Source organism: Perca fluviatilis, chromosome 7 (assembly GCF_010015445.1).
Source record: "Perca fluviatilis chromosome 7, GENO_Pfluv_1.0, whole genome shotgun sequence".
Taxonomy (NCBI): domain Eukaryota; kingdom Metazoa; phylum Chordata; class Actinopteri; order Perciformes; family Percidae; genus Perca; species Perca fluviatilis.
The window spans coordinates 27,749,437-27,773,446 of record NC_053118.1 but is presented as its reverse complement, the minus strand read 5'-3'; the positions used below and the strand labels follow the sequence as shown (position 1 = coordinate 27,773,446).

Genomic DNA, 24,010 nt, shown 5'->3' with positions numbered 1-24,010 from the left:
GTAGTGGTTGTTAGAAAGTGCTTTCTTTATTTTTTAGCTCATTGAGTTGCTTATTTAATTCCCGAGGACTGTTGAGACAACTGTGGCAGATATGTCTATCCGCTTCTAAAAAGCTTTTCCAGGATTAAACGAGTCATTTTCCTCGGGGGGTGATGTGGATGGTTTTCAAATGTACAGAGCCATTCAGACCTCTGACTGCTTTTGTCCAAACGGCTTAACCGTGTTTTGATAAGCCGTTGTGAATATCCATCAAGAAATCCGACCAGCCCACTGGATTCGCCCCTGCCTGCTATATGTTACATTTCCAGCCCTCTCTCTACGCAAGCCGACGTCCACGGCACGGCGACACAAGTGCGCACTACAGGCGAGAGAGAGCGAGGAACGGCAGGCGGACCGACGGCGGCGGGTACCGGAGCGACGACGCGGCGGTGTGTCTGTCTTTGTGGGAGACCGGCGGACTGGATGGTGGATTTGTTTATTCTACGGATTTGGATCAGGGGCTAGGATAACTTCGCATGGGACAAAACCCGCCTTCTTTCATGTCCTCCACCGATTTGTTTCGCCCGGCGTGTTGACGCCAGTGGAGAAGGGGGATAACGGAGGCTACTGGAGGAGCGCAATTGACAGATAGGCGATATGAATATACACGCGTTTCCGTCCACCAGCTGTACAGGATAGATGCGAAACGACACGGCTTGCGATCTTACGTGGGATTCCAGGGGCTTATAGCCTAATGCAGCAACGTGAGTCGGTTTGAACGGGGACAAGAAAAACATGCTCTGCTGCACGCTTGAGATTTTTGCACCGTAGGGCAATGTGTTATTGACGATTTGCACGGCGTGGAATAATGCACCGAGACACAACTTTGTTCACAGGCCTGACAGACTGCGAGCCGTTTGATTATATCCTGTAAAAGTGCATTCATTTGCAAGCCTGGCGTGTGCTATAGTAATCCTGTTATTCTTGAATATAGCCCAGTGCTTCAGTAAACGCCAGTGCCATTTATCCGTCAGCCCCCGAAGCCCTGTGCTGTTTTACGGTTTACATTTGTAAAACCCAAATCCTGCGGTCTGTTGATGTCAGCGATTGCGTGGTGTAAATAAAAACCCAAAGCTCTCCAGTTGTGTTTACCAAATGATTGGTAAATTGTTGATGTAGGCAGGCCTAACCTTCGCTTAATGCAGATCCAATCAATAGCGAGATAAAGACAGCTCTGGCAGGCTGTTTATGCAGCTCTGTAAGTGTCACGGGGGTGTGTTTTAAAATCCCGCATATCTAGTTTTTACACATGCCCCAAAGAAGCACTGAAGCTGCTCAGTAGAGAGTGGAGACTGTCAAAACACTGTGTAGTGTCGGAGGAAATACTGTAAAGCAACATCTCAAGAAAAAGTTTCAATGGTTTTCCGAAAGTTGCCCGGTGTGTCGGCATCGGGCATGGGTCTGCGCCTGTCCCAGAAATTCGTGTTTCTGCTCTTTCTCTCGGGTTTGGTAACACTGTGTTTTGGGGCCCTTTTCTTTTTGCCCGACTCTGTCCGACTAAAACGGATTTTTTTGTCCAAGACAGAGACCCAGCCAGTGACTGTCGGGTCCGAGAACGATGCCAGGGAGCACTTAAAGAGACCCAAGAACCAGGGGGGCATGACCCCAGCCAAAGGAGAGACCAGCACCAAGCTGAAAAGTCTGAGCCGCAAACCGCCCGTCTCTTACGAGGCGACCGAGGAGCGGCTCGCCGGGGGGAGAGCGCAGGAGGACCTGACTCTGCCCAGGTCGAAAACGGAGTCCGCCTCGGCGAAAGCGACCTCCTCCAACCACGGTGCCAACTCGGATACTTTCAGTTACAATAAGTTCAGAGGCTGCCTGCTCAAACCCCCGCTGGGAAGAGACAACGGCAAGCCGAGCGACCCCATGACTAACGAGCGCCGGGAGAAAGTCAAAGAGGTAAGGATGTGACCGTGACCCTGCAGGGTGATCGTTATATAGTTGCATGATTCTACAGGAGGTGGATATTTGTCATATAGTAGCCTTTTAAAGGGTATGTGGAACTACAGTAATGATCTGGTTGGATTATGGGAAGTCATAAGTAACATATGGGGGTGGATCAGTGACAAATGTTTAGTGTCTGTGCAGTATGAATAATGTCTATAATCTATCACATTGATCAAATCATCTCAGTCAGTCAGGTCACATCACTCAACTTCTTACACACAATAGTCAAATACAGGTTGTTTTTTTATGCATCTGTGGTTCATAGAGCAAATAAGTTTCAGTTGCAGTCTTTTGAATAGGAGCGTGTTCATGCTGTCAAAACACAAGGGATAAATGGCAGTCTGCCTTATTCAAATATAAAGAAAAACAATCGTGCTCAGTTGAAAGATGTAATTATATTTCAGTTGTTGAATTTGATTGGTCTGTATTTGTCTCACAATACAGATGATCGCTCTATAGAGGCAGTGGGACACTTGTTTGCCAAGCTCCTGTCAAACAGGCAAATCCCTCTCAATCATGTCGTTTGTGTTAATGTACCCAGGGTCTTTGCCTTTATGTCGATGAATTTCTTTTGTGTTTCTGTTGATGAAGACGGAGATGATTGTTTCCGCTGTTTGTAGTCCAGATTACATAAAATCTGATATCAGAATAGGAAGAAAAATGTCTTATAACGTTTAGTAATCTGCCCATGGGAGAGTTTTAGCACTGCAAAATAAATGTGTACGTTTTATGTTTTCCTTCTTATAACCTCATTGTGTGTGTGTAAAATAGTCTTTCAAATTCATTCTGATTATTTGCCTTTGTGCATTTAATCATATAAATTATCAGATTTCCATATTGTTTTGCGAGCGGTTGAATTGCGTTCCATCCGGCCAGTCCTGAATGCTAAAATGTCCTGCGTTTAGCTGTGGCACCTCTCTATCACCCTCACACAATCGCCTGCAAATGATGTGACATTGTGCAGTGACACTTTGGCCAGGAGCTCTTCAATCTGTGTGTCAGCCTTTGTTGAGCCCTTTGGGTCCAATAAGGGCTCCGAAGTGGGAGCGTCTGTGGATCACACATCTGTACCCACTCAAGGCAAGTCAGGCTGGTGAGAGGGACGAGGGAGACAGAGAGAGAGGACGGGGGGGAGCTTCAGCAGCAGAAGCAGAAGCAGCGGGGAAGCCATTGGCCAGCAGCAGATGGGTTTCAGCCTTGGCATGTGACACGGATAAGTCCTGTTGTCACTCTCACTTACAGTCTGCTGTCACCCTCTCACGCTGCTCACATGCCTTTCATACCTAGAGGTGATGCGCTACATGATAACTGAGGCATCAGAGGACTGAGAGGGTCAGTTTGCCCTCATGCACTCAGTTCTCACTGAGTCATTCTCTTTTGATGCTGTTGTAAGTGAATGTCAATGTGACTTTGCTTGCGGGGTCTTGTTCAGCTGAGCTCGGCATAGTTTTTGCCTTGGGGTCATAGTTCTCTGAGGAAAAATTTTTTTTTTTCCACCACACCCTCTTTCAATTAATGTTGCAGAATTGTAATTGCGTTTCCTTAAGTGAAGTCCTTTTTTAATAAGCCGTTGAAGAACAGACAGGCCCTGTTTACTTACATTGCATGTCCACATAGCCTTGTGTTTGGTTGTTGTGGTTTGCTGTTGTTGCTTCAGCTCCCACTGTCTCAAGCCCGCTGGCAGCATTCCAGGCGGCTTTTCTCCTTCCTGGAGGCACACATTCATGCTGCCGGCACAGACTGACACATTGCGAGCCTGTGCTTTTGTCCAGGTTTACAGATGTAAAACCAGGGAGTAACTTTAACAATAAAACTAACATGCTTTGATGTTGTTGTTGTTTTGTTTTTTTAGCTGTTTTGATTTATATTTCTGTGAAGCATGAAATATCATACAGAATTGAATTTCCAGTTGTCACTCTCAGCTCGTGTTGTAGTGTGTACGGACAGAACAGCTCTGTAGAAGCAGTGTTTTGCCACTGTAAGGGAATGCAAAGAGAGGGTATCCCCCTTCCAGAGCCAACAGAGAGAGTCTGGTCCAGCCCACTGAGTGCCTCCAATGATTGTGAACGGGCATCGTTTTTCTCAACTGCCAACAACTAGAAAGCAGACTCCCTGCCTTCTTCTTCTGTGTGTGCACCCACTGCCAAGTGAGGGGGAAACAAGGGACAATGACAGGCTGATCACACAAGGCAAATATTTGAAAGCAGCCCACCTCTAGCTAGGCCCCCTGGGATACCAGCAAATACTGCCAAAGTCGTCAAGGTGCTGTTTACCTCCCTGCTAGTAGATAGTTCATTCTCCTCCAAAATTCCTCCGCAGAATGAAAATTAGAGTCATTTTCAATCTGCCTCCTAATTGTAATTCTGTGATGTCATGGCTCACACATAGTCACTTTGGCGCATGGCTGTGTTGCTGCCGGATTGGCTCCCACATAAGAGAGGCTAGCTAGCAAGGACCGCTCCACAAAAAATGTGCGCCTGGAGCAACAGGGGGTGTCCTTTCATGCATGCACATTTTGTTGCTGATGTCCTTTTTACATTCACTAAGGTAATGAAGATTGAGATCTGAGCCAGATCTGAATTTTTTTTTTTTCATTTTTTTTTTTTTTACATCAAAAGTAATCAAGAATTTGTGTGTGCATTCAAGGACATTCTCTATAAAGCCGGAGGTTTGCGCTCTCCCTCATACGCTGAATTTTTAACCGAGATATGCCAGTGCGGCCAAATAAAGGCCTTTGCTTGAGGAAATTGGAACACACTGTGTAATGTGGCCTCTAACCTATGATGCATTCACATTGGGAGCGCAGGCAGGCGATAAAGCTAACAGCTAAGTGTACTGCAGACAGTGAGAGGACAGACACTGCAGCCTCTCGTGGCAGAGCCTCCTCCAGTGGAGCAATAAAAGTCTTCAGGGCTTTTTTTTTTGGTCCCGTGTGTGCCTGCTAACTGCATGTGTGCGCATTTGATGGCTTATCTAGATGATCAGGTGCATGGGACTGAATTTGGAGTTTGACAGTTTCAGTTGAAAGGCTTGTCACTGTGTTTATCCATCCAGTACTGAAGCCCAGATGCATCACTGTGTAGACTAACAACAATAAAATGAGGTACAGCTGTGTGTGTGTGTGTGTGTGTGTGTGTGTGTGTGTGTGTGTGTGTGTGTGTGTGTGTGTGTGTGTGTGTGTGTGTTTGTTTTTTTTTTTGTGTTTTTGTGTGTGTGTGTGTGTGTGTGTGTGTGTGTGTGTGTGTGTGTGTGTGTGTGTGTGTGTGTGTGTCGTGGAGAAATGAAAATTCCCTGTGCTATTTTGAAAAAAAAAAAGATTTCTAAACCGAGTTAAAAGCACAAAACTGTTTAATCCACAACAGTTTGGTTAAATTAGCACCGGTTTGTTAGTTCACTTTACTGACAGGCTCACCTCATCTTTTAGCTGAGAAAACCGCTGAAGGGAAATTTTGGCAAAATTTACTTTGTAGGTGTTTTTTTTTTCAGTTCTGGTTTTGAGTTTTTCACTTCCAAATAAAGGAAACCAAACACTAGGATCTTAGATTAATTTGAAAATGAATTATTGTTTAAGAATTTAGGGAAATCTGGTTTTATGTGAGATACATTTCTGACTTATTTAGGCTAAGTTCTCAAGGGGTTGAGGTTCAGCTAAAGAACAGCAACCATAGAGCAGCTGTGTGTTGCTGAAATGCATTTTAGTAAATGCCAATGTGCCATGAATTTAGATGTTTAATAAAAATACATGAAGTGACTTTAAAATAGGGCTGGGCGATATGGAGAAAATCAAATATCACGATATTTTTGACCAAATACCTCTATCGATACCACAACGATATTAGGGCTGCAGCTATCAATTCTTTTTGTAATCGATTAATCTAGCACTTTATTGATCGATTAATCGGATAATTGTTTTTTTGAGTTTTTAAACAACCAAAACTGGGGCTGCAGCTATCGATTATTTTAGTAATAGAGTATTCCATTGATTAATCGAGTAATCGGATAAGAAATACTTTTGTTTTATTGAAGAGCAATAATAAACAATAGTTTGGTTACATTTTCGGAAAAAATGTAAAAAAAGTTTTATTGCTTACAATATCATCTCTCAAAAAGCTAAACATATTAAATGCATTTATTTATTTTTTTCGAGAGAGACTCAACAATCAGCTGTTTTTCTGAAGGGATAGTCAATGCGTCCTCTCTTTAGATCAAATTGTAGTCAGCACTACCTATTTTCTTGTCTTTGTTTTTGGTAGTTTGTGTTTGGTGTAGTTTCATCGTCCATACGACTCTGATTTACTTTTGTCGGTCCGCTTCGTGGAATGGAGGATTAAGTTAGACTCCATGTTTTCTGTTGAGATGCTAAAGCACTGACGTCGTGCTATTATCGTGGTAAGCTAGTTTGATTTTGCGGTAGACACACTGTACAGAGTCTTAGTTTTAATTACATTTGAACTGATTCCAAACTTTGGACACTTTCTGTAGTTTTCTCCTGCCTGTCTCTTCTCTTAGCCCCTCGCTATTTACTCTCTGGCATGTGTCGCCAGCAGCAGACTGAGCCGCGTCTGGTGTGCAACAGTAATAATGCTCCGTGCAGAAACACCGTCCGTCAGCGATACAACGTTGGTAACATTGACTTAACGAAGCTTCGAGGCAAGTCATTTTATATCGAGGATTTTTTGTAATCGAATTATTCGAGTTATTCAAGGAATCGTTTCAGCCCTAAACGATATTGTAGTGTTGACCATTGGTGCTTTCACAAAATATTCACACAATGAGATTTTTGATAAATAATCATCAGTAATGTGGGTAAAGGCAAATAATAGAACAGTTACAACAGTCTGGTAAGTTCAGAAAATGACATCACTTTACTGTAATGCAGCCTTTATAACCAGGAAAAGACTGCACTTATGCCATATTACGATATCCAAAATCTAAGACGATATCTAGTCTCATATCACGATATCGATATATTGCCCAGCTCTACTTGAATGTTGTATTTGCTCTTGAGACACACCCAACTATAACAATTTTAGATTAGACTCCAACTTGTGCAAAAAAAAAGGCAAATTGTCTTGTTGTTCTTGAGCCAGAATTAAAGGCACAGTGGCATACAAAGTATTCCTTTTACAGTGCGCAAGGAAGGAGTTTTACTAAGTGTGGCAAATACTGTATTTAAATAATTGTTCCAGACTATAACAACTGAACTGTCACATTGCACAAATACACACACACCCACGGACACATAAAACCTAAACCAAAGCTCTAGAAATCGGTGCGCTTGTAGCCGGACCTGAAATCCCCTTATAGCAGTAATGACCAGTGAGCTGGGTGTCTGTCTAAATAAAATGCTGCTGTTAAGCCGGCGCCTTCTGGCCGGCCCTGAGCACCGTGACCTCCCTCCACCCCTCATTCCCCCGCTGTCTCCCGCTACGAACCAGGTGTGCCAAACAACCTTCAGTCTGAGCCAGGGAAATGGCCGCCTGCTGAGCGAGAAGAAAGACACAGAAGATGTACAAAGTCTTAAAAAAAAAAGGCTTACACTCTCCTTGCTCTCCCACAGACCTGGAACATTTGTGCTTTTCCCATCCTATGTGGATGCTGTGCAAATGTCAGCGACTGGTGTTTGGAGTATGAGCCGATCGTTGTCTTTGGTCTGTTCATGCGTGGGAGTGAGCCGCGGAGCCCGCTGGATATTGATATATCGTGCAAGTCAATGACTAGGCAGCGAAGGCAGATATTATCAACCTGTCAATGCTGCCAGGCATTGATGCAGGCCTTTATTGCCACACAGAAAGAAGTTGACTACTTGATCTGTTTTCTGAGGAGTGTATTTTTCATGTACATTATAGGCACGCAATGGGTTTTACCCAGGGCTGCTTACAGTAATTGCAATACTTGCAACAATATTGATTGAAAGGCTAGGACGAGTGTACCACCTGGTGTTGTACATTTACTGTAAGGGCAGTTCTCAGTCATTGTCCTCACACATTCATGTTTATAGGTTTATTTTCCTGCTTATTTCTCTCTCTTGTCACATAGTTACTCATGTTAACTTGTCATTAACCAACTAGGTTGCCCTCTTACAATAACAACAGACTTTTCTTGTCACTTTCAAACTAACCGTAGTGATCCCAAATCTCATCATAGTATACAGAACATTGCAGTAAAGCAACCAACAAACATTGATGTTGATCAGAAAGTAAACCTGAGGATGTGTCCGTGCAGAACATAATGAAAGGACTCATTGCATGCAACAGTGATGGTGGCTGTGAAAAGACAACTTGGTGTGTCTTGGAAAAAGAACCGCATTGCATAATGTACATAGTACTGAAAGTAACCTTGAATCTATCACATTATGAGTAGATACAAGTTGACTTACTAACAAACAACATATTTATTCTGCCACGTCTTAAAACCACATGGCAGTTACTAGTTTCCTTTTACTGATGCAAACTGATAACTGCTGCACCTGGCTTCACGGGCTGTGGAGTTTTGAAAACCTCCGATAATAAAAAGTGTGGTTAAAAACTTAAATGAAGCTCAGAAGCCTGCAAAGTGCATGTCTTCACCAATGATTTGTTATCAAAACAAAATGTATATGTTATCAAAACAAAAATACCCCAGTATGACGACAAACGCACTAAACCTGTAGTAGACGTGCTTCTAACCCCAAAAAACATTGCGTGTTTATATAAAAGACCATATCCTTATAAACCCACACACATTATAGCACATTAGAGCTATTTTGTGCTGTTTATGGTGATCAGATAAAACACTCTTCATCCTTGAGCATCAAATTCTGAAAAATGATCACAGTTGATGCAGACTCCATTTGTGCAAGTAACATTGTCTGTTTAAGTGCTTTGTGCTAGCAGAATAGAGCATGATTGACACCTGGCATGTAGCCTCTAGTGTATGTCATTGATTATTTTCTGCTTTTTTCCATACTTTTGAAAAGAAAATCTCCCAAAGAAGCCTAATTAGATTTTTGCGGTTTAAAGCAGAAGTTTGAGGGTTGCTGCGTCTCTACATTTAGACTTCCTGCTGCAACACTTGAGTGACTACATGCTGACCTGGTGTTGACTAATGACAATCTTGCTTACTTGTGCCTTCGATATCGATTGGTTCCTTCATAGTCATCTCCCACTTTCTGTCCCCTTAAGGCATTACATAACAATGTAACAACATTAGGACCAATGAACCTAAAAGTCAAAGCAGCTGCATCCAGGAAGTCTTGTGTTTCACTGAATAAGCGAGACAAATGTCAGGTAAACTCCTAAGAGCCCAGCAAAGAAGCTTATTTTCCAGTGGGTGATAAAAGCTGATTTAGCTACACAATACCAGGTCTTCCCCAACCCCCCCACCCCCCCAGGCAATCACTGCAGGAAGTAAGTGATCGGGTGAGATGGAGAGAGGAAAAGGAAGGATGTGAGTAAAAAAGGGGAGATGTTGGTTACCACCCTTTTTGCATTCACCGCAGTTTTCTTCCTGCATTCCTTTTGTGGTAGGGCAACTGGCTTGAGGGGTAAGTCTCTCTTTTGAGGCATGCTTTTCAAGGTGTGTGTGTGTGTGTGTGTGTGTGCGTGTGCGTGCGTGTGTTGCAGATACCTCTTGTGCAAGTGCATTTACACAAGTTGAAGAAGGTGTCTGTGTGTGTGTCTGTCACAGGCAGAAGTGAAGGATTATAACACATCTTGAACGAATAAAATCCTTTAAGTGCCCTACTCTCTGGAGAGACAAGTTAGGTCCTACTATTCGTCCAAAATGTAACAGTGGGGTTTTGTATGTATGCTGTATAGTGTGTGTGTGTGTGTGGTTCATGTGAGCATAGTAGATGTTCCTCAGCAGTTTTATAGTCACACACAGCTTGTATATCTTTTCTTTTCCTGATGACGTGGCCTAGTCAACAGTTTGCAGATGTTTTCTTTTTGTTGTTTGCTCCTGCACTTCAATATTTGCAGAGTCTTAAAATCAGGCATGACCCAGCCTATTTGTTTGCTGTACTTCCACCCTTCTGTGTTTACTATAGGCCACGGGTTTTGCGTCAGTTGCCAGTAAAGGCAGAGGGTCACGTCCCGGAGCAGAATTTGTCAACATTTTGACCACCTTCCCGAACAGAGGACAAATAGCTGCGAGTGTGCAGCACTCTTGGCAGTGGCCGTGTGTTTTTCTGGAAATTAGATTTCTGCTTCTCTCAGATTTCATCAGCCAGTCTCTCAAAAATCTTTCTTACACCGTCAGTCCCCCTTTCGTTGCTGGGATGTTGCAATAGGTTCCTTGGAAGCACATTTATCTCGAGTTAACGGTACTGCTGACATAATGGGGTCATTGTGTACCTCTTAATCCTGGCTTCTGAAGGCCTGTGATTACTGTTCCCCTCTTGGCCAATGACTTTATGAGGCAAAAATCTCCCAAAATCCTACATAGTTTGTGCCTTTATCATAATTTTCTCCACTTTTTCCTCTGGTGTGCTCAGCACTGTTGGGCCTAAATAAACCAGGGCTGATGACCATGTTTTCGCACCATTATCTACACTTGTTCACGGCTCTTGCTGACAGTATTAGCTTTGTAATAACATGAAAGAAAGAGGGTGAGAAGCAACCTTTGTGCCTGACTGTGTCTCTGTGAACGTATGTGGACTCCCAGCATCCTACAACAGTCTGGCCACACAGCACACATGCTTTCACCCCAGTCGTGTTTTTGCAAGCTTCAGGCAATGTATGATTTTAGTGTGTGGGGGTGTGTGAGTGTGTTTGCTATAGATGCAGAAAGTGGAGAAGATGAAAGGTCCAGGGATGGCCTTGTTTGCTTCAGGCTCTGCTTGACATCCTCTGCTAGGTGCAGAATGAAATCAAATCGCCCCTCACCTCGCCTACCCCCCCCCCTCAACCATCTCTCTTTGGCCTTGCTGCTCTGGCAGATTCAACAAATAGGAAAGAAGTGGCCTAGATATAACCAGCAGACGAACTGAGCCCCCAGCTGAGTTTCAGCCCCCTGCCTTTATGCCTGCCTAATTGGTCAGAAAACATGCAAGGCTGTATTCACAGGGTAATGGCAAGACATTAGAGTCGGCCGGGGGACCTGGCTTGTCCCAGTATGTCTTCCTCCTTGTCTCACTCCTTACTCGTCTTTTGTCTGGTCCTAATTGTCATTTTTTTTTTTTTTTAACTGTCACTCATTCTCTCTCTTACTCCTTCTTCTCTTCCTCTTTGTTGTCTCTCTCTTTCTTCCTCCCTGCTTCTCGACAACCTGCAGCCCTTGGCATGTTTACTACCACTGCTTTGCCAACTATTGCCTCCTGCATCACCAGAGAGCCAGTGTGAGCTGCGTGGCCCATCTGCAATGTTGATATCGTTTTGTGACATGGCTTCGGCCTACTTTCAAAATGGCTGAATAACGCGGTCAAGCTTTTGACCTACAATTTAGGCGGATTCCCAGAAGACAACATCATCTTTTATGTAGCAGCCTTTGTTGGCCAGGATCGGGTTTCCCTCCAGAGTGAGGACAATAGCTTTGTTTGGAAAGCTTAACAGACCAACACAGTGCTGTCTAGCTTAACGTGGGTTGAGAGGAAAAGGTGTCTCCCTAGTGATTTTCTCCTTCATCAGCATCAGTGGGCAAACAGCCATTAATTAGCTGAATGCTTACACGACCGTTTTAGCCAGAGCTGGGTGTATTTGTTCATTATTATCGCAATTAAGTCCCTAATCAAATGGCAGCAACGCTGCTCAGTGCTCATTAGGGAGCCGTATAGATTTCTCTTGTTTCTATCAAGGTTAGATGACGGGCCAGCTAGATAATTGCAATTTTCAGCTGTCCACAAATACTAAACTGATTTGATAGTCTACTGATAACTGTTTGTATATAAGAGAACAACCAGTTTGCTGGTCATTAATTGAATGAGAAGTGTAGGTGACAGCCTCTTGAGCGTATTTCTTGAACGCTAATATTACACTGGATAGAGCCAGCTGGATATGGACAAGATGGGTCCATACAATGCCCCTTTAAAAAATAAAAATAAACACTTCAGCATTTTGTTGAAATTTATCTCGACCAGAGAGAACCAAGGCAGTCCAAAATGAACTGTCAATCTTCTGCAAAATAACATTCAAAAATCCCAACATTCAGGAAAGCAGCTGTCATATTGTGAACATTTTAAGAGCTTCTTTAAAATGCTATTGGCAGGAAGCATTTTCTTCAAAAGTACTGCTAAACCCTTTACACCATTGTCATTTAAATCTTGAATGATTGTGCTTTTTGAATGCAGGGTCTGTTAGTTTTAGAGGATATAATCTTTCTAAACCTTTAACATCCTCAAAAGCCTTTTTTAATATTGTCTTAACATAATCTGTTGTCTACTTTACTTTCATATCAGAACCTGTTTTTAATGGTGTTTTTCTCTCTCGTTTTCTCTCTCTGAACCAGTCTTTTTTTTTTTTTTTTTTCATTCAAATAGTGGATGGTGACTGTGGTGGATGTGTTTCAACAACAGGAAATGGGTGGGACTTGCTGTCCGGTTTCAAGTGACTGTGGTGAACGTTTTTTGGAGAACCCCAGCTGTGTTGTTTCAGTTAGCCAACTGTTATTTCAGCTTGTGAATGCAGGTCATCATTCATCATAAACTGGTAATTTGTGTGAGGAAGAATTTCCAAAGACAAAACATAAATCACTTTAGGCTTCACTTTTACTAAAATAACAAGTGAAATTACGGCTAATATTGATCAGGTACTGATGTCATATTGACCTGGTATGAGACTGAAATAGGGTAGTGGTGGTATCTGAGAATTTCCCCATTAATATCTTAATATATTACACAGAAAGGGTTGTTACTGCCTTTTTATTACATCAACAAAGGCTTTTAGTTACATTTCTTTATTCTTATGTGCACAACTATTACAGAGAAGCAGTTGTTGAAATTCTTCAGGCACCATCCAACAATACTCATTAAATCTATCAGAAATCACAAATCTAAGACACAATAATAATAATGGTGCAAGTTAAAATTTAGGGCAAAAGTATGACAAAATATAAATATACATTTGTGCAGAATTGCAAATGAATAAATGGATTTAAACAGAATGTAAACAAAATTGTAATAAAATATATGCATAATGAGAAGTAAAAAAACAAAAATATACACACACACACACACACACACACACACACACACACACACACACACACACACACACACACACACAGGTTAACACCTTGTAAAACAGTAAGTATATAACAGTTATAAAGGTAAAGTATATTTGGTAGAGTGACAAGTCATGATCTCCGGAGCTCAAGAGTTCAAAAGTCTTTTGGCCTGCGGGATGAAGCGGTCCCTGAGCCTGGTGGTGTGCGGGACTGGATGCTGCTGAACCGTCTGCCGGACGGCAACAGGCAGAACAGTTTGTGATTGGGGTTGATTTGACCAATGACCCCAGTCTAATGGCTTAAGGCTAGTGCTGGCTACTGCAGTTAAATTGCATTATTGATTTAATCTGCCAATTATGTCCTTGATTAATAGATTTAGTGTCAGAAAAAGTCAATCACATGTTCCCAGATCCAGCGGTAGCATATTCTTCAATTAACAATAATACAAAACGGAGAAAAGCAAAACATTGTCACATTGAAGAAGCTGGAACTGGCTTGAAAAATGATTATCAAAATAGTTGCCGGTTAGTCTTCTGTCCATCAACTAATTGAGCAATCAAGTAATGGTAATTTATTGACAGGGAAAAGTGGAATTTATAGTACAGACTCTAAATACACAAGTGTCCTAAAATCAATCAACCAGTCAGCACAAAGTAAAGGAGTCTGCACCATTTCTGAGACAAGTCAGTCTTTATCCCCTCTGCTCAAACTAGGGTGCTACTGAGTCATGCACATGATCGAATTAGACTTTTTATGTGCTAACCGTACCAAAAGCTCCATCCATCTCCGAGTTAATTTGGCCCACCATTAGAGTGGGAACCTGCTGCTAACCAAACCTCCCCCAGAAGTAAGAGCCTGGTCCCATAATTATGTCTGCTGTGGTCTCCTGGACACAAGGAGAGCAATAAAAGTGACAGTGACATGTGTTCTAATGGCATCCCTGGATGACCCAGGCCAAAGATTGTGGCTTCCACCTGCAAGGGAACAATTCTTTTGTCAGGGACTGAGATCGTATCACATTAAATTTGGCTTAAGTTAAAAATAAAAATTTAGAATGGCAGTTCACATCATAATGACAAAGCAGCAATTTCCAATAATATCTTAATTACAGATGTGCTATAAGAACCTTAATTATCACAAAGCACCGTGTGTCCGGGCTGTGAGGTTTAAATGAAACTCACTCCCTGGATTGACATGATTTGACCCCAGCCTGAATTTCTACTGAATTTTATCGGCACAGTCAAACATGCGTGGTCCGTTTTCAGTCTTCAGATTGGGTTCCCAGCTACACACTGGCTTGTGGCTTAGCAACTGTTGAGTTTATTTTTACTTGGTCACTAGCAAGTCTGAAAAGCTTTAGCTTCTGCCTTGTGTAACAGACACCATATTAAGGAGTTTAATTAGTGGGAGACTGCAAGAGCTTTAAAACTGATTAGATATACACTACCGGTCAAAAGTTTGGGGTCACTTAGAAATTTCCATTCCACTCCATTATAGACAGAATACCAGCTGAGATCAGTTGCATTGTTTGCTTTTAACCAGGGCAGCAGTTTTCAGATTACATTATGCAAAATTCATTACATTATCCAATGTTTTCTCAGTTAGCCTTTTTAAAATGATATCAGGTTAGTAAACACAATGTGCCTTTGGAACATTGGATGAATGGTTGCTGATAATGGGCAATGTAGAAATTGCACTAAAGATCAGCCACGTCTTTCTACAACAGTCGAGAACACTTTTGCAATTATGTAAGCACATAATGTAATCTGAAAACTGCTGCCCTGATTTAAAAAGCAATGCAACTGATCTCAGCTGGTATTCTGTCTGTAATGGAGTGGAATGGAAATTCCTAAGTGACCCCAAACGTTTGACCGGTAGTGTATGTATAAGATGCTAACAAACGGCCAGGTAAAGGTGCTGCTCTGTTTTTAAATGTAAAAGATTTTTAAGATCCATCCAAATAATTATAGGCACTTAGGCCTTATAGGCCTAAAGTCCATTTTGGAGCAAGTGTTCAACTTTGTTTGAATGCAGCACAAAGTGTGTCAAAATACAGAATTTAGCTTTTTTTGCCTGACGAAAAGTATTTGCGTCTGTGCTTTCTTCAGATCTCTTGAAGAGTAATTTGACATCAACAGAGTTTTGTGGCTGGAGCTACAAAAACAGAAACCCATTGTAATAAACCTTAGTTTTACGACGTTTTCTGAAAGTTATTATTCAACAGTTGTCAGAACAGTGAAAGCAGTGTACATGGCGAGATATAAAGCATCTGTGCACACTCTTTCCTTCACAAACCCAGGCATTATTGCTCTGAAAAGATGACTTAAGGCTTATGAAAAAACTTTAGTGAAAGTAAATGAAAAACAGACCCATGTCTAGCGGGTATAGAGAACCAAACGTGTGCATGTGTGGGAAGCTGTGGCATGACTGTAGATGTAGCGTTGCCATTGTATTTTCCAAGTAAATTGAGATGGATGGTTGCAATTAATTCTGCACTGGCCATTAGCTGGATAGCTAATGGATCAAGCAGCAGGACGCTGGAGCAGATGAGAGCAATGCAGTGTGTATGTTTGTGTGCATGCTCGTATGCTTATGCATTTGTGTGTGAGGTCTTAAACACAGTTTGCTTGTGGACCTTTTGAGGCCCACTGAGCCTTTACAGGAGGCGACTATATGCTGACTAGAGTGAATGAAACCCGACAGGCCCATTCAACATCTGTCGCAGAATCTGCCAATTAATGTAGCAGAGAACACATCTCGTTTTTGTGTATTTTTATGGTATTATTACCGTGTATAGGAAACTAACAGACCTTTTGAGATTTTATTTGTTGCTATTTGAGGCAATGGAAATGCAGTTTGGAAGAGGCAGTGGAAAACAAGCTGTCAACCTTTAAAGATACAAAAGGTTTTGAGGGCATTTCCACAGGGAGACGTTTACATACAGATATGATAAATGCAAAGACTAGGCTCATGATTATTTGTTGGCCCCTTTGTCAGCCTCTAAAAGAGAGGGAGGGTATCTGGATGTGTAAATGTGTATACTGTAGTTCTAGTGTTATCTCTTCATTGTGGTATATCAGTTTTAACTTGTGAGTTTGACCCGTTTTAGAAACTCTACGCCAGTCTACCTCGAGGCAGCTGCTTTGATTGCATCTATAGCTTTGTCGGTATTGCTGCTTGTCAAGAGTATGAAGTGTTGTAATTATACCTCCCTAAAGCACTCCTCATACAACCATCGGAAACAACCTTTCTTCTTTTCTGTACATCTAACTGAATGCCATTGTAATGTATGCAGATCGTAAAACCCTGATAAACTGTGATTTTTGCAAATGATTTCCCGTTTGACCCTCAGTTTGTCGCAGTCGGGCCATCTCGCTGTGATTGAATCAGATAGGGAAATGTTTGCTTTTGGAGCAAGGGACACAGGAGTGATAATATGAAATGTTAAAGGAATCAGTGGATACGCAAGGCATTGCTCAAAGGTTTGTTCAAGAGGTGCTGCAGAAAGATGGAAATTCTATGCTGCAGAAATGCCATTTGTCTAGTATTTTAATGAGAAAAGATCCTGGACTGAGAGGGTACAAAGCTCAGATTGACAAAAGGGACCAATTATTTTCTGTCATCTACAGTGAAGCTGGACACAACTGATTCAAGTGCTGTTGTTTTTTTATCACGGTTGTAAATTAAAGCCTCTCGATCTGATTGTGCTCTGTAACATGATATCGCATCTTCTGCCCTTTGCATGACCTGTGTATGGACTGGCTACAATGTCAATGTATAATTTACTACTGGTGAGAGGGCGGGCTATTAACTAATGATAGTAATTGGATTAGTTGTTTATGGCCTGGCTAGTCAGGGGAATTACGCATATGTTTACGTAATTACGGCTAACTAAAGTGTATCCATTAATAATGATGCTTTCTTTTTGACTAGTGCATTTCCAAAGTAGATTTTCCACAGCTCTAAAGAAAGAAGGAGCCATGATTCCTGTTTTCTGGGGTTGCTTTTTAGCCACGGGCTGTTTACCAAAATGAAAACAAAAAAAAGGCTACATTAAAATACCTTAAACATTTTGATCTTAGTACTCTCCATCAGTTGTCTAATGAGTAGCACTAAGATAAAAATGTTACATTTGTGATAGGGAATTTATACACCGCAAGCGGAGCTTTTCATTGTGCAGAGTAGACTCAGGTGTGTTTTGTTTTCAGCAAAGGCATCTGGCAAGATTTGGATGCGTGGGTTTTTATTCTGCAATGCCTGCAACAGCAGTGCTATCGCACACGCAGGGGTCTGTTGGCCAGGGGGAACTGACTTATTTTAGCACGGAAGTCGACACATGAGTGAACTTACAATGCTAACGGAGCTAAAGGAGCAAACAGAGCAGAAAAGCCCAAACCAAAACAAACAAAGGGCTCTTGTTAGGCAAAGGCTGCCACGGGCAGTTGGCACAGTGACAAGAAGAAGCACCATTCATGTGAATGCAAAAGTCTTTCATCCAAGGTTTGGAACTATCGAATCGCCCCCTGTGGCGTCACATACCGGTCTGGCAGCCATATCCAATCAGACCATCTGAAAGGATGAGTCCTCGAAACTTTTTGAAGTTAACATTTGGTGTAATCTCAAACCTAAACTACTGCTATAAGGTAGCGTTGTAGCAAAAATACTACAAGACCATAAAGCTGCAACTTTCATCATTGATTAATCTGACTAATCTGACTAGCCTATCTTGTTGATTAATCATTTGGTCAATAAAATGTCAGGAGATACTGAAAAATGCAGACTGCTCTCATAAAGTGGTGTATGCGCCAATTTGTATACCGTTTTTGCGTGTTATCAAGACGCATAATCGTTTTTTATGCGTGTTTATCGACGCCGTGGGTAAAGCGCAGCACTTTCACCCAGGAGACCCGGGATTGTGAACCTTTTTTTTATTTTATTTTTTTAAATAAGCCTTTCCCAATGTTCTTTTCCTAAACCCAACCTTTATTTATTTTATTTTTTTACATGCGTGTGACGACGTTCTCGCGATAGTATGGCACGTTTACATCCACTGTATACAGCGTGGACCTACACGTGGAAAGCTCAAAATTCGTACAGATGACACGCCATTTGGCTTTAGGAAAGTGGCGTGTATGTTTACGCAAAGTCATGATGCCATGTTGGAAAAATGGCAGACAGCACAAGCTCAATTTTGATTTTTGGACTGTTGGTTGGACAAAAGCTAAACATTTTAATTGTAATTTTTTCAACAAAAAAATGACAATTTAGCAATATTATAGAATCAAAGTAGTTGCTGATTTCCCTCTTAAATTTGGGCTTTTTTATCTTTTTTTATTTATTACTAAAGTAAATGGGATTAAATGCATCATACATATAATATGATTTCAGGATTTGATTTAATTAGGGATTTGTTTTGCTGCACACTCCTCCTGTGAAAAAAAACATACAACTTGGTGGACTCAAAACAATATGTGCTTTTATAGAAATATTCATTACACTGTACAGCATTAACATTGGTCTGCTTGCACTCCTTTTGCTACATTCTATAGTCCTAGTACACCCTGTACCCTTTACTTTGACATGTTTCATGTTTGACATGACATGTTTTCAAGTTTGAAAGGAAACTGGATTACATTTGCAGATTTAGCTATCACCCTGACCTACGGCTGATATCTAGTGGTCGTGCATGTGTGCACCCTGTCCCTTCTAGCCATTTGGGGACTCGTCCATTTTTAGAAGTTATCTTGGGGGACTCGCAGCGATTCATCTACCCCTCCCTGTGCACTGAACTCATTTGTTCAGTTCTCGCATTAATAATTAATTGCGAGTGTGAATAAAGGGGAGTGTCAGCTTTCTGTTTGTAGGGCTCTTCTTCAATTTCCTCCTCCACCCTTCCAGTATTGTTGCATTTCTCATCCCTCGCTATTTTATATGTATTTCACATTGCTCTTGCTCAATCTCTTCCTTTACGGTCTTCATCTGTCTTTTTCAATCTCACTCTGTTGCTCCCGCTTTTCCATCTGCTAGCTTGTTGTTCTGACTGTCCTACTGTATTTGAAATGCTATGCTGCTGTACTTGGCCTGTCAAGAGAGAGAGAGCGAGCATTTTCCTTCACTTCTGCCCGACTCCCATCATCCTGCCCAGTGAAACAGATGGTGCTAATGGAAGGATACACTGTTAGCATTGCAGGTCAGAGACCATCGCGAACATTATAATCTAGACTGCAATCATTGCTCTCACACATTGTGATGCCTGTTGGCTCAATTTCCAATAATGATAGTGACACAAACTGATATGTATAACAGAGCAGGTTAATTGTAGACAGCTCAGCATGTTGCTGTGAAAGGTTAGGCCAGCTGCTTGGCTGTGTGTTGCAGCATGCTCAGGCATGATCAAGCTAAATATTCAAAACCGAGGTCTTTAATCGCTTGCAGCGATTTCAGTCACTGAATCAGGGGATACTGATAGTTTCGGTAGAGTGTGTTGGTTCTACATATCTCATGTACATGGACAAAAGGGCATGCGGTTCATCTTAACACTGGTTTCAAAGGCATTTTAGGCAATCGGATGGACTTTACGAGTGTGGACATACTGTAGTGTGTTTTCTGTGGATTTTGATGATTGTGTTACTGCAGTCAGGAGGGAATTAAATTGGACCAGCTGTTGTGGATCCAACATTTACTTTATTGCCAGCAGCTTTAAACATGTTATTGATGATGTAATTTGGACCAGTTACCAGTATAAACAGGCCAAATTCAACTGGTCTTTGGGATGAAAAGAATGTATACAATGCTCCTGACAATATTACATTTACTGAAGTACACAAGAAATTAGAGATGCACCGATTACAACTTTCTAGGCCGGTTGAGTTAGGCCAGCCGATACAGATTTTAGCCGATTCCTATGTCATTTTTTCTAACCACTTCACATCACACGCAAATATTTATTTTCTATCTTTAATAGAGCATTTTACACAGAACATAGATCACTATAAAATAGAACTATATAAATTACTCCTGGTGTGGGAAATTCACACACATCTAAAGTGCAATGTTAGAACCATTTCCTTCTTTTCACATCCAATATCCAACTAAAAAAATGTGATTTTGGTTTATGGTGTCGTCCCTCCACGCCCTACTTTTTCCTTGCAGGGGTTGCATATTGCAAACTTGTTATCTTCTGCACACACGCTGAAGAATTTCCAAACAGCTGACATGTTGCAGGTTAATTCACGAGGTTCCCTACATGTGCGAGAATAGCACGAACAGGGACCCCAAACGGTACGCTAACCGACAAAAAAAAGTTGAAGAGAAAGGAAAAGAAAGACTGTGGCATCCGAATGGTGTGCGGTCGTCCGAGAACTGTAACTCGTATTGTCAGTTAATTGTAACGTTGACCGGCATGAAATCATCAGACTGACCTGCTGGTTGCCGGTCACGACCGTGCACGTGAAAACCGGCCAATTCCGGTCACCGGCCGGTCTATCTCTACAAGAAATTATATTTGTGCTTAATAAACTGTAAACAATATCCTAGAGGACAGATGAAATAAGACATTATTTGTAGAGCCCGACCGATAAAGGAATTTCAAGGCCGATATCGATACAAATATTTGGTGATTTAAAAATCCGATACTCCGATATATCGGCCGATATATATTTAAAAAAATAATAATCCAGAAACGCGTAACAAAACAGATTTTCCTAACTTTAGTTATTTGTAGTTATTTATGAGTCCTTAAAGTTCTAAGAAAATGTATAACACGAGTGTTGCCTACAGGGACGTTGTAGAGCGCCCTCTGGTGGACAAACTATGCAACGCCAACACTCATAACATGGTTGAAGGGTGTTTCGTCCGTTTATATTTCGGATAATAAATGGCGACACGGATACCGAATGGTACCGAATACCGAATGGCAATCGGTATCGCCATTATATTATTATCGGTATCGCCATTATAAATGGCGATACCGATAGTTTGGAAAATGCCTAATATCGGCCGATATATAGGTCGGGCTCTAATTCTTGGACTACACCTTCTTTAGCATCATTAATTTGTGCCTGTTGCTTCTGGCAGCATAGTTGTCTGCCATACGGTTAACATCCTCAACCCAAAACTCATAGATTTAAACTTCCATCTCTAATCCTGTTCCAAAGCGTAGAAGGCTGCACACCATTGGACACTAAAATATACTACTGAACATTACAGGATAAAACCCAATCCAAATAAAGATCTAAATTGTTGAGTTGTTGCCATGGGCTTTGCACGCAGTCTTTATTTTCTTAATCAAAATGGCTGTATCTAATGTAGCGTCCTGAACACTTAAACCCCAGAGGATATATCACGAGCTATTCTTCCTTTACAGATTCTCCTTGGGTCGTCCCACTCTTAATCTAATGTAACACCTCCCCCCTTTACCGTTTTCAAGATCATGACCATGCTCAAAGTGGAAAAGCAACTGAACTAATAGATTTTTATTTATTCATTGGTTCATTTAACAGGGACGGCGCAAGGTAATACGTCTTAACATATAGGCAGAAAGGCTATTTTTCATTCGTTTTTTTTTTTTTTTGCTAGGAAATTGATTGGTTTTGGCTTCCTTCTGTAATTGACAGAAGAGGGAGTATGTGAGAGGATGTGTGTGCACATCCAGGCAAAAATGCTCCGATGCAAGACAAAAAATACTTCACTGTAGGGCACAAAGGAGGTTTGCACACTGTTAGGCTCCAAATAAATAGTTTATTTCTCTTGTCCCTTTTTCAAGGCAACATTTCGATCTACAAGATCTTCCTCTGCTTCTGTAAATTGGCATATTTCCTTTTTTAAATGGGATGTTTGGGGGTGTGATGTTGAGTAGGGAGGGGCTGTTGGAAGTACTTACACCATAAAGTTGGTAAAACCCTAGTGCATTTTAAGTGTGCATTACCTCAAAATCCCAAATCTTTAAATGCGTAAATCTCCCCCACCAGGGTGCACCCCCTAAAATCGTATATGTATAATCTTGTATATTTAACAAAGATAAATTATAATCCACATTTGACCACAGACCTGGTGCCCAAAAAATGGACTTAAAGGGTAACTACTACTTTTTTTTTTTCAACCCTATTTTCCTATGTTTTTGTGTCTAAAGGACTGTTGGGAACAATAATCTTTGACATTGGTCCAGTATTTTTATTTTATTTTTTAAGATTATTTTTGGGCATTTTTAGGCCTTTATTGACAGGACAGGTGAAGAAATGAAAGGGGAAAGAGAGGGGAAATGACATGCAGCAAAAAACAGGTGGAAAACAGCGCAGCGGCGAAACAACCTACAATGTAAGTCAATAGGGCAATTGTCCATCTTGTATTTAACTTCACAAAAGTGCTCGTTTTGCCACTGACCGGCTCAGATTAATATTCTAAGTGTCCGACAACATTATGGAAAGGATTTCTAAGGAGGTCAACCTTTCTGTTAAACAGTTAGATCCTTTTTTACACATAAAAGCATCCGCAAAATTGCGCTAAACCCACCAGACTCCATGTAAATAAACAGTGATTTTGGCATCGTGAAATACACTTAATTCAAAGTCGACCGAAACAAAACAAAACTATGAAAAGCCGTTTTGGGTCGTCTTTCCACTTTTCCAACCATCACAACTCTAGTTTTGGTTGAAATAAACACATAGTTTACCGATTTACATGTGAAAATATGTTGGCTATATACACGCTAAAAGTATTGCTTTTTTACATGGAGTCTGGTGGGTTTAGAGCTAGCGACTTCAGAGCTGTTTTGGTTAAACAGAAAGGTCTCAAAGAGGTTTTAAAGGGCCATCTCTGAAGACCCTTAAAATATTAATCTGAGTCTGTGTCAAAACGAACACTTTTTTTAAGGTAAATACAAGGTGCCCTATTAACTTTGTAGCTTGTTTCGCCGCTGCCGACTACCGATACCAATTTCAAAGATGGTTGTTCCCATCAGTCACTTAGACACAAAAAACATAATCTGCTGGCTAAGAGACATAGTTATAAATACTGAAACACTAAGGGAGCCATGATGATCTGACATAATGTAACTGATACCAATCCTCTGTGTATATATAATGTATATTAGGAATGCGGAGCAGCTGAGTGGGCAGATGGCTGGGTCAGGTGATAAGTTGTTAGGGGAAATTTAATAGTAGTGGCTGGTGGGCAGGTGCGAATCAGTGGGTCTGGAACGACGACGGAGGTTAGCACCGTATGCACGACACAGATTAATCAGATGAACTAGGGGTGGACGAGAAGAAGATGGAGCAGCTGTCGCCAAAACCATTTATTTTGAATTTGTTTTTCTCTCTCCAATTTTGTAATTTATCTCTGCCTTGTTTTTTGAAGAAGTTGTGTAACTTTTGAAGAATTAGTTCAGGTTATTTCATATTGATCTTCTTTATCAAATTAACTTTTCTGAAAACCCTTGTCTACATTCCACTTCTAACTCTTCTTACTTGTCCTGTCCTGTCTTTGCCTCTTGCCATAGACTTCTCTTTTCTAATAATAGTGCCAAATCAGCCCTTTTTATCATCCACGTAACATTTGAACATGGATATTAATGTGCCTACGCCTCTGGGTACCTGCAGTCTCTTGACATGAATTAGCATAAACGGTGCAGCTTCTAAAGACTCTTAACATCCCGGACATCCGTGTCTTTTGCTGTTCTTCTAGGATTTCATTTCTCATGTGACTTGGGTGTATCGTTTTGGTATGCATACTGTAGCACCCAGCTATTTGAACGAGCTTGTCCTCTGTACAGTCACGGCCACATGGACTGATGAACTTCATTACACCCGCTCTCGCTCACTAACATATAAATGCATGCTCTTGTGTTTCTCGTTTTTGCCTGACCCGCATTAATGTATAATCTATC

General features: G+C 41.3%; 1 protein-coding gene across 2 annotated transcripts in view; it reads left to right on the top strand.

The window, feature by feature from the left end:
- The first annotated feature begins 297 nt into the window (after positions 1–297).
- LOC120563126 (mannosyl-oligosaccharide 1,2-alpha-mannosidase IA) overlaps positions 298–24,010 on the top strand; it is a 233,180-nt gene continuing 209,467 nt past the window's right edge. The window contains exon 1 of one of the 2 annotated variants that reach the window (XM_039807245.1): positions 298–1,938. In XM_039807245.1, the coding sequence (XP_039663179.1) occupies positions 1,396–1,938 (543 nt within the window). In that variant the 5' untranslated portion in view covers positions 298–1,395. The remainder of the gene's footprint in view (positions 1,939–24,010) is intronic. The other variant, XM_039807246.1, reaches the window with a different exon arrangement.